General features: G+C 36.4%; 1 protein-coding gene across 1 annotated transcript in view; it reads left to right on the forward strand.

Moving 5' to 3' along the window:
- The window catches only part of WASF1 (WASP family member 1), a 101,396-nt gene extending 91,164 nt beyond the window's left edge, over positions 1–10,232 (forward strand). The window contains exons 4-9 of the mRNA XM_062570969.1: positions 2,067–2,220; positions 2,967–3,084; positions 3,931–4,103; positions 6,228–6,407; positions 7,771–8,405; positions 9,990–10,232. Coding sequence (XP_062426953.1) covers positions 2,067–2,220; positions 2,967–3,084; positions 3,931–4,103; positions 6,228–6,407; positions 7,771–8,405; positions 9,990–10,147 — 1,418 coding nt within the window. The 3' untranslated portion in view covers positions 10,148–10,232. The remainder of the gene's footprint in view (positions 1–2,066; positions 2,221–2,966; positions 3,085–3,930; positions 4,104–6,227; positions 6,408–7,770; positions 8,406–9,989) is intronic.
- The last annotated feature ends 1,679 nt before the right edge of the window (positions 10,233–11,911 follow it).

The raw sequence follows: 11,911 nt of genomic DNA on the forward strand, positions 1-11,911 counted from the left end.
CTCAGCTGTGATCTCTGCCTTGTATATGTTTACAAAAAGTGAAGATTAAATCTAGAACTAAGAGATCATGAATCAGACCTGCTATATTTGGTCATTCAAAAGATTATATATAGTGAGTATCAAATGTGAGTGTTTTAATATTAAAACAAGGAACTACTTTTATATTTATTGGAAAAAAATACTTCATTTATTTCATTACTATGAGAATGTACATAGGTTCCAAGAGAGGTATCCTAGTTTTTATTTTTGTTGGCATAGTCTCCAAGAAATGACAGACAGTTTAAAGACTTACAGGAATACCAGGCAACTCTGAACAAGTACATTTGGTGAGATTTGTAAAATCAACAACCAAAGGAAAAACAACTAAGGTATAAAAGAATCTAAGATTGGATTTTTAGATGAGATAAACCCCAGTTCTTTTCTTTTAATTGTAAACTTTTGTTAGCAAATAATAAGCTATACTCCAAGATGGGTACAAAATATATGTAGTTATTTAGGAGTGCAAAAATACCTATAGAAATTGAGATTTGTGGTGGCATTTGTACATTGCTAGTACTTCTTTCACATACTTAAAAGGCTTCTGAGCAGTTAATTAAAGGCATTTAAAAGGATAAGACACTGTAATGAAACAGAACCTAAGGGTAAAGAGGAGAAGACTTCCTTAGTAACACACAACCTTGCCAGCTGTAATAAACTTCAAAAGCCAAACTGAAAATCAAATAAATCCTGTTTTTAGCCTCACAAAGGATTCTGCGAGTGCACTTGGGTAAAAAGAGAGAATATTCCAGGAACTGCAGGCCCTCTGGGAAAAATGTCCTGCCTTCTGCCCCTTTGTGGTTATACAATAGAAATCCAGCTGTTTTATAGTGTGTGTGTGTGTGTGTGTGTGTGTATGCTTGTATGTGTAGCTGGCACTACTGAAAAAAAAATTGTTGCCAAAGGCCTTAGTGATTTTCTCAAAAGTAGTGAGATGGGGGAAGAGTTCTCTCATCTAGAGAAAAGGAGGGCACTACCTACAACCTGTTTGTTTAAAATAAACATAAGGAATTTTTAATAGATAAGGTACTTGTGCTAAAAATGCTCTCTTTGCTATCGTGGCTAAAAATTGTCTTGTTTCAGTACTTAATTGTTTGCAGTTAAAAAAAAACACTGAGAAGTCTGCTGCTTTATTTACTGAAAGTCTCACATTGGCTGCAAAGCTAGGCTTAAGACACACATAGATTTCACTGCTGAAGTGATGGAACGTCAGAGAGGGAGAAAAATATGAGACACAGCAGGTACACCGTTCCAAGAAGTCCAAGCTTCATCTTTTGCAGTCACTTTTCCATTAATCTTTTTAAAATCCTAGCAAGATGCTTTCTGCTCAACTTGCCAGATGTTTTCTAAATTTTGATGATTGTGAAATACAAAAGGATATACAGTTTTTAATAGCAGTAATCTCATCTTGATGATACTTGGGAGTGTCATCTTGATTAAACAGACTGATTGAAGAAAAGCATTTGTCATGTGTTGGAACACTGTCACCTCCCATGAAATCTCACTAGCATCAGTAGAACAAACTTAAGTGATTTGCTGATTTGGCAAAGGGTCTTCAGCTGAACTGCTATGTATGTGCAAGGAATGCAAAATTGAGCTTATTGATGACAGATAAACCCAAAATCTTCGCCTCAAGATGAGGAGTCGGTTTTTAGTACCAAGAGGACTGTAAAATAGTTTTGGTAGATTTTATTAGGTACTTCTGAACTACAGAATTATATTCTAGTCCTACAAAGTGATTTGTGGAACTACTTGGTGGAGACAGAGTGCTGGTATCAGTCTAGGTGAGCAAAAATTTCCTGTGAAACTAAATAAAGGATAATATGTTGGAACATTACAAGCACGTTTTTCACATAATTTGACAATATCTCGCCATGGCAGTAGTGTTGCATGAATTTATGTGCACTGCAAAGTGTACTTGTGCTGATCATAAGGTATTAGCAGTAATGCTAATGCATAAAGCAATTGCGGATTAAGCCAAATAAACTATCTTTGATCATATTTTTTTTAATGGTGATATCCCCTTTCAGTGTCACTGCAGGACATTACAATGAGGAAAGCTTTCCGAAGTTCCACAATTCAAGATCAGCAACTTTTCGACCGCAAAACTCTGCCTATTCCTTTGCAAGAAACTTATGACATTTGTGAACAGCCTCCTCCGCTTAACATTCTCACTCCTTACAGGTAAGTAAAAAAAAAAATATATTATCAAAAGCAATATCTAGTTTATTAAGTAAGTAAAATATTTATTATTATTACAGTTATTTACACTGTAAATATTGTGTAATACAGTGTTATATTTAGGCACCTTACCCGTGTTGAATAGCACTGGAATATTTAAGGAATTGCATTTGAGACTGTGAAGCTACTTGAGAAATACAGGTAGCAGAAGACATTAGAAATGTTAAAAGTTTATTTCTTTGAAAATTTTAATTCCAATATAACAGTTGCAAGAAAAAGCCATCCTCAATATCTGTATATATTGAACTGTGTCATGCTGTTGGATGAAAAGTGATAAAAACAGGGATTAAGTTTGTAGAAAGGAAAGTCTTTAATGAAAATGGATATTGTTTGCTGTGCCAAAAGTTAATTTGAATCAGTAGTTTCAACCCCAACCACACAGATTTATTCATTATTTTAGGAGCAAGATTTGAGTCACTGGAATGAAAGCAGTTTCTTTGTCTACAACTTACATTACTTTTCTAAAATAAAGGTCTTGACTATGAGGGAGGACAGTGAAGAATGATGGCCTAGGAGGTCAATGTTCTTTTAATGTTTTTAATCTTTTAATGTTTTAAATGTTCATGATCAGCAAAATATTTGAGGGCTTGCAGTGCTAGGTAGTTCTTAATATGCCTTTGTTTTTCCTTAATGTTTAGTCGTGTATTGTCAAATAAACAGCATGCCCTATGTTGGTCATTGTATTTCAGAGATGATGGAAAAGAGGGTCTAAAGTTTTATACCAATCCTTCATACTTCTTTGATCTATGGAAGGAAAAGATGTTGCAGGACACTGAAGATAAAAGAAAAGAAAAGAGGAAGCAGAAGGTATATATGTTAGCTTTAAATAGCTTCTAGTTGGGTTTTTTTTTTGTTTGTTTTCTGGAAAGGGTTTGCTTGCACATACGTTACTTTTTTGGTTATACAATAAAACAATGCAGATTTTATATAGATAATTATGATCTTCTCCATTCAACCTAGAACTACTTTAATTCATTCAATTCCATCAATTTTAACAAATAAATAATGATGATAATAATAACCTGCTATTAAAAGGGCTTAGAACTTTCATGCTCTCTTACTGTAACTAACAGCAGGTTTGCCAAAACTTATTAAACTTCTAACAATGACTTGAAGAAGAGCAGAATTATACAGGAATACAGTAAGAATCCAGGATTTCACTGGAATATTTTTTAAAGTATAAAATTCTGACTAATTTACAGAAGAAAAAAACAGAATGAAATCTCTTAGATAGGTTCTCTGAAAATGAGGAATAAATTGGTAGGCATGGAACCCTGTGTTTATATTTTCTTAAAATTAAATAAGCAATTTTGCAAAAGTAAGGCTATTTTTTTGTTTCACCATTATTCTGTATATTTCGTACATAGAAACAGTAAATGTGTGTGTCAGATTCAGAATTCCATTTCACGCTTAGAATAAAAAGCTAATTATACAGTTTTTCTTCACTATATTCTTCAGCTAATTATCCAATAGAGTAAAGCTTCTACCTCCTACAAAACTTTTTGGTTTGCATATCACGTTTAGACTGAAATTCAAATATTTCTTGCACTTTAATTGGGATTATTTTTCATTGTTCTGTGGCTGATGTTTGTATGCAACTAATTTAAAAACACTGTCTCAGCTGTCAGTTTTATTTGCACAACTCTCCTACAGCAGAAAAATCTAGATCGCCCTCATGAACCAGAAAAAGTGCCAAGGGCACCTCATGACAGACGGAGAGAGTGGCAGAAGTTAGCCCAAGGTCCGGAGCTCGCAGAGGATGATGCTAATCTCTTACATAAGCACATTGAAGTTGCTAATGGCCCAGCTTCACATTTTGAATCAAGGTTTCTTTTTATTTTTTCTATCCTTTGTTAAATGCAGCTATTCGTTCTACATAGTAAATATGTTTGAGAAAGGATAAATGATGAAGTGGTGCTGCCACTCTTGAAATGCACTGGAAATCATTGATCTAGATCAACCAAAAATCAATTTTAAAAGTCTTAGCCAATATGTCCTTAAAGGAGTTATTATTATCTTCTTATTTTTAAGAGTAGTGTACATCTCTGGAATTCATTATATCTTTGAGGATATGGAGGTGTCTGCCTCCGACTTGAAGAAAGTCTAATATCACTGCTGCAGGCTTGCACCCAGGTGTGTTACTACATTCCAGTCTTGACCTACAAAATCCCTGTTATTCCAGTCTCTTGATTTTTCTTGAGCAGAAACTGCCAAGACTATATGGTGGGTGTGATGTGAACAAATGTCCTCTTGGAGCTTGGATGAGATCACTGAGCTTTTCTTTACTCATGAACAAAGCCCAAATTTGATTGATGTTTCTGGTTATAGCCTATTATAAACTCCAACCTGCTGGATTCTCATTTCACAGCATGCATTTGCAGGTGGCTAAAAGCCGCATTTCGAATGATACACCTGCTGTATTTCCTCTTGTGCTGCTTCTGCAAAACAAAGTCCGTTTTACTGACTGAGAAACTTATCAGAGGAAAGAGGGCTGACATTCAAGTAATGGTAGCAGTTTTGGGGGGTATGATTTTCTTTGGGGGTTTGCTTTGTTATGTTGAAAAGTGTTTGCTGTCCTCTAAAGAACAGTTAAGATTTTTTCCCTATCCTTCATTGACCAAAAGCATTTTAAGAGAGGATTTGGTTTAGCTTTGTCAGGTTTTCAAATAAAATTAATAGTAACAGTGGATAATTACCATAACTCTAGGAAGTAGTGGTCTGTGTCTGAAAAATGGAAAAACCTGACTGAATGAAACTTAGTTCTCTTAATTTAGAAAGTAAAAATGGTTTCAATGTGTTTCAGTCAGTAAGATGCAACTCAATTATGGGTGATGTGTCTTTTGCTGGGAAGATACCAGCTTTGTAGTATCTTTATAAACTACTATGTCAAGTAGTTGCCAGAGATACCTGCTTTCTTGCTGTTTTTCTCCTGTGTTGTATGTTTCCACGTGAGACGTACTCTATGCAGGACTCCTTTATTATCCAGGACCCTGGCCTGAGCCATAATTATTTCAGTAACAGCACTGAAATTAAGAATAATGCTGTAGTGCTTGGAAGCAATAAATGTGCAGAACATGTAGCTTGGATAAAGAACAGCACTGTGTCAAGTGCAGTTGAAAAACAGAAGAAAAACTTTGCCCCTTAAGAATTAATAGACTTAGATACTACAGTGATGGAAGTATGTGGAAACCTAGAATAAAGCTTTAAGTGTTAAAAAGTATTCTGCAGAGACCTTTCTTCTAAATTCAGTAGAGAAAGATTGACACTTACCGATATCTTTAAGTAGTTAATGAAAATTTTGTAACTAGTCACCTCCTCAAGGTATATCTACAGTTGATATTAACAAGTATTTTGAATCATTTGAAGTTGTAGTTATCTTTATTTTACTGCTGCTTCTCAGTAGTAAATTTTTAGATCGTCTTCCTGACATCTGTTGTATAGCTGCTTAATGTAGCTGTTTAGTACATCTAAATACAGAATTGGGAATACAAGTCCTCTGACAGAAGTTTGTCTAAATTATTCAGTAGTAAATGCTACCACTTGATAGGTAGTTCATGCATGTTATGAAAGAATATGATTACCTATATGTAGGGACTTGAGTAGCAGAAACCATTACTAGTGTAATGTTTGTTGCATAATACGTTCTAGTGTATTCTTCTAATTGTATTGCTACATTTATTTAACTCAAAATAATGTGATTAATGAAGACTAAGATCTCATGTATTGTAAAAATTGTCTAATATATATGTCAGAAGAGCTGCTAGAAGCAATGGGATGGAAAGGAGGAAATTATTAAAAAGCTGCACAGTACAAGAGAGATTTGAACTGAGAAGTCAAACTGAAATACAGGACAATAGTTGGGAACATTCATGATTATTTTACTAATGCTTATGTCAGATCAGTAGAATGCATTTTTCATACTTAAGAAGAATGTATCTATTTTCCTTCAGATCTCAAGCATACGTGGATCATATGGATGGATCGTATTCTCTTTCTGCGTTACCCTATAGTCAGATGTCTGAACTTCTGAACAGAGCTGAGGAGAGAGTGTTGGTCAGACCACATGAACCACCGCCACCACCTCCAATGCACGGAGCAGGAGAAGTCAAACCTGTACCTCCTTGCGTTAGGTAAGAAGTGGTCAAACTACGTGCAGATCAATTAGGAAGGAAGCGTTATTTTTTCCACCAATCCCACTAACTGTCATTAGTATTATTTTCATGCAGCCCAAGAAGTTCCAGCATCCCAGGGCTTTGTCAGTCCACAGCCCTGACCCCTCTGCAGTGCAAGGCCATGCAGGAGTTGGAGGGAAGTGTTGGAATCTAATCCCGACAGTGTGCCGCTGTGGGGACAGGCCCCACCTGGCCATTAGCATTGCAACTATGTCTCTTCCTGAGTTAAGTGAGAGGACAGATACCTTTAAAAAAATGTTTCTCTGAAAAGTGCTGAGATCTCAAGATTTAGTTTTGGAGAATCTGAGATTATTAATATTGAACTGTGTTTCAGCCCACATGAGAGGAAGAACATACTACAGTAAGACAGTCTACTGTCAAAAATATATATTCATCAGATTTCCTAAACTACAGCTGCTTTTTAAAGTGCTTTTATTTTCTGTTTCTCTGTGGCTTGCCAAAATTGGATACATGTTGAGAGGTTTTTTTTTGTTTGTTTGTTTGTTTTTTTTTAGAGTGAGCTTTTGGTTGTCCTTTCCCTGTTGCTTTATACCCAAAATCTTATTTCATGCTCAGGTACATATGGTTTGGAATACAAGACAGTTAATTCAGGCATGGTTGTTAAGTCACCAAAATGTTAGTCTTGTGGAAGGAATATCTGGTCACTGCTCAGGAGAATATATGCAGAAATGCTTGTGTTTAGATTAACTTTTCCATAACAGCTGAAAAATTATTCTGGTGTTTTTCCAGGAAAATAATCTTACTGATACCTTTTGTTTTCTTTGATTCACCCATTCATTGCACTAAAATGAGTATTCAGGCTATAAAATATACCTCTCTGCAGCTACAGTTGATGACCTTTGATACTAGCTTTGCTGACCTTGTCTTTGAACTTTAAATACATATTTCAATTTTATCCCTTTACTCATACTTTTTAATTTTTATTTTAAAAAAGTTCTGTGAGTTGACCAAATTAAACAACTGCGAGTTCCCTTACTTCAGATAAATAACCTGGATTTACTTGGGAATGGGAGGGGAGAATCTTAGTATAGGAAACCTCTGAAAAAGATGCACGTTTCTATAAAAACACAAACTCAGTTAATAGCTGGACATGAACAAAGGCCCACAGAAAGACTGATGCTTACACCATACTGTGAATTAGTGTTCATTGCACGTGAAGTATGAATAATTGAAATTGTCATAGTACATCATACTTTTTAATGACCAGTGTTCAATGTTCTTAACTTTTTAGAAATTACTCTTAACTGTTTTTTCTGCTTTTCCAGCTCTAATGATTTTGTTCTGTTATTTGGTATTTCAGTTCTACTACAGGCTTGGTAGAAAATCGTCCTCAATCACCAGCAACAGGCAGAACACCAGTGTTTGTGAGCCCCACTCCTCCCCCTCCACCGCCACCACCCCTTCCCTCTGCTTTGTCAACCTCTTCACTAAGAGCTGCAATGACTTCCACTCCTCCTCCCCCAGTCCCACCTCCACCACCTCCTCCCACAGCTGCTTTGCAGGCCCCGGCAGTGCCACCTCCACCAGCTCCTCTCCAGATCGCTCCTGGAGTCCTACACCCAGCTCCTCCTCCAATTGCTCCTCCCCTAGCACAACCCTCTCCTCCTGTCACTAGAGCTGCCCAAGTGTGTGAAACTGTACCAGTTCACCCAGTTCCTCAAGGGGAAGTACAGGGACTTCCTCCACCCCCACCACCTCCTCCCTTGCCTCCTCCTGGCATTCGACCCTCTTCTCCTGTCACGGTTGCAGCCCTTTCTCACCCTCCAGCTGTCCTGCACCCCCCTCCCACAACCATTGTCCCTGGCCCCCATGCCCCACTAATGCCTCCATCCCCACCATCCCAAGTGATTCCTGCTCCTGAACCAAAACGCCACCCCTCAACTCTTCCTGTAATCAGTGATGCTAGAAGCGTTCTGCTGGAAGCAATACGAAAAGGTAATTTTTGACTATTAAGAGACATCAAAGAGTGGAGTATTTCACATGTGAAAAGTTAGAGTACGGCATCTACATCTTTCTGCTTTCTATTCTCTGCAGTGTATATATTGCCAAGTAGGCAGATTTTTCTCAACCTTTGATTGCACTTCAGATATATAGTTTGGATTGTAAAACTGATTCTCTGTGGAAGTTAGAAATGTACATGTGTTAAGAGATGATCTGTGGAGGTTATCTCTTTAATCTGTTTACCTGGGAAGTACCTAGTTCTGATAACTTACAGATCATGTGAAAGTCAAAAGCAATGTTTTCACAGACTGAGTTAGGTAAGAGCAGAACAGATCATTTGACATTTGAATTTTGATTATTGTTATATTACAACAACATCTAAATGACATTCAGAAATCATTGCTGAAGATCTAAAGCTGTTAAGAGTCTGATCTTCACTGGTCTGAACAAAGTAATGGCATAGTCTTACATTGCGAGGTACCCCACCAGCACACTGCAAGTGAGTGGCAGAAGTGCGAGGTTATCTTGCTTTGGTAACATTTTCCAATGGAAAGCTCTATTTTCCAAAGGAGCTATATGTACATGCCAAAACATTTTAGCTTGTGTGCTTGAGGCCAAAAAAGTCACTGTTGCACTATGAGTGCTGCTCTTTGACTGTGTGGTCACTTTGAATAGTAAATCTTTCTCAAACGCTTTGAGTACTTCATTCTTTTCAGAATCATGCAGAATCATGTTGTACTTTAATATCTGCTAATTCAAAATAGTTTTTAAAGCATGTATATGTACCTGAAGTGCTAACATCATTGAAACGATGAAAAGTATATCTTAGCATTAGTAGAAAGTATCAGCAAAGAACTAATAAAGGAGAGCCTACTGGTATAATTTAGTTGATCCTTTAAAAAGTTTTTGACCAAACCTTGCCCAAGAAGCCAAGGCCCAAGGTATCATAGCTTAAGTTCCATCTAAGTACTGTGCTTGTGTTTACTGTCAGTTGACAACAGGGATTATTAAGTACAGGATTTAGGTCAAATTTAGACTGTGTCGATCTATGGTATCATGATTATAAAACCCAAAATATTACAATCTCTGTCATATTTTTGACTCATTTATTGGCATTTAACTTTCTCATATTATCAGTATTCGTTATTTGTGCTTTGTGTTTGACTCTTAAGTAATATTTTATCCCCACACAGATCATTATATGATCAAAACTGAGTTACCAGAAAGCAGTGATGTTAGGATACTCAGACAGCTGTAACTTTCCATTGAAACCATGAAAAGAGTACAAAACATTTTGGAAAACGCAAATAGTAAATTGGCTTAATAACTTACAATGCTATTGGAAGATTTTTAACGAAAAGTTAGAAGCAGCCAGTGGAAGAACTGGTGATCTAATCTACTATGACAATTCTGACATTCTTGTTTTTCAAAATCTGACAGAGAACTTCTCTATCAGAGGAGGACAGCGTCCTCAGCCTTTGTTTTTGCTTGCAAAGCATTTTGTGAATCATAAGCTAGAATACTCTGTATAAATGATAAAGAATGACAGCATCACGTTTGTGATTCGATGTTCTTCAGGTATTCAGCTACGCAAAGTTGAAGAGCAACGTGAACAAGAAGCTAAACATGAGCGCATTGAGAATGATGTTGCTACTATACTTTCTCGTCGTATTGCTGTGGAATACAGTGATTCAGAAGACGATTCAGAGTTTGATGAAGTGGATTGGTTAGAGTAAAATTATTACATTGCTGTACACTACAAAATCGAATGCTAACGTCCATTGTGGTGCTTGTTCTTTGAAAGTTTGATGGTCATTTCTAGTGGTTTTTGTATTCTTTTCTTTACATAATTAATCCATGTTTTTCTACTTTTCAGTTTACAGAAAACTCCTAGTGCATCTTTGAAACTAAACATTTTACAGTGGCTTTTCTTACACATCTTTTTGAAAGAACATACTTTGTTCCAATAGACCACTAAGTATTAAGCATGGGCAGCTGTTGGTAGAGTAGCAGTTTCAATTTTTTGGCATATCTTAACTGTGCACTTTGTGAATTTTAAGTTAATGAAGGCAACTGAGATTGACATTCCAGGGCAGCTCTATGTACTAATGAGCCTTATTCTGCTTTTGATAATGTTTTAAAAACATTAAACCTAGCTGTCAAGATACCACTGTCTCAATTACATCCCTACACTAAAGGAACGTATAGTTAGCAACACTGAACACACCGGCAGGAAAAAGGATCTTTGGGGGTTTTATTATTGTTTTATTGTTGTTTTTAAATAATTATGGCCTTATTTGAATGTTTAGAGGTTCCCTTTCCCTTCCTCCCTCCCAGGTACATATTGTGTGGTACTATTTTTGCCTGCATAATAAAAGTTTAAATTTTTTTTTTTCTTGTGAAATCTTCTGACTTAAACATGCTGTGTAACTTATGTAACTGTTAAAATAACAGTTTGATTTAATAAATGGTTCATTTTAAATGTCCATCCTTGTTGCTTTTTCAACTGAAGCCTGTCTTTTCACTGTTATAACTAAGGGATCTTTTCAAATACTGAATCTGTGGTCTGCAGGTTATGGTAAGTATTCAACACTTGAGGGAGCCATATTGAACAATAAATTGTGTTTTGTTTGGTGATCAGGGTATATTCATTTAAAAAATCAGAAAACTTGTGACCTAAATGACTTAGGTGTTTTTTAAAGCTTTACCTCTAGAGTAGGTAAACCTTGAGAAGGAGAGATGCAGCAGTCCAGTGAAAGATGGACAAGAGCAAGGGCGTTATTGCGCAGACATTTTTAAAGTGCTGTCTATCAGTATACTATGTATTGAATAGTTACAGGGCTTTTGTGTTTACCCTCTCTGGAACAACTTTTTCAAGTCTGAGTACATAATCAAAAACCTTTTGATAACAAGAGCATGAGAGGACACACGAGTACTCTACCCAGCTAGCTTGTTCCTGGAAGACACAATTATCCACTAGAGGAGAAATAGAGAATAAAAGATTTCTGAAGGTGGAGCGTGAAATGTTCCATAGGACATGGGATAATTTCCAGAGGCATGTGGCTATTAAACCTATGCTTGGGGCTGGGCAAAACTCTAGAAGTACAGGCAGCAGTAGGAATGAAGTACAACAGCCCTTCCAACTTTACTGTCATCATCTCAAGCTCCATTATAATTTTGTATGTAGACTGCTATATTCAAGACTTGTTCCACTATGATAGTAATATCCTTATGGTTTTTGCAGGAGAAAAATCATTGTCACAGTACACAGATCTGCATCTTTATCTGTGTAACAATAGATGTAGTTCTCTTCAATAGTTATGTTCACGGTAACAAATTGCCATCTGGTTTACCCTGTCATGGAGTTAGCTGTCAGGGTACATGTCCTTCTTAGTAGATCATCCCAATTGTTAAAGAAAAGATGGCTGGAGCACCTCTCCATGAATACTTGGTACAGTATTTAATCTGGATGTTCCTTTGCATCTCAGTAAACCCAGTTT

Source organism: Rhea pennata, chromosome 3, assembly GCF_028389875.1.
Source record: "Rhea pennata isolate bPtePen1 chromosome 3, bPtePen1.pri, whole genome shotgun sequence".
Taxonomy (NCBI): Eukaryota; Metazoa; Chordata; class Aves; order Rheiformes; family Rheidae; genus Rhea; species Rhea pennata.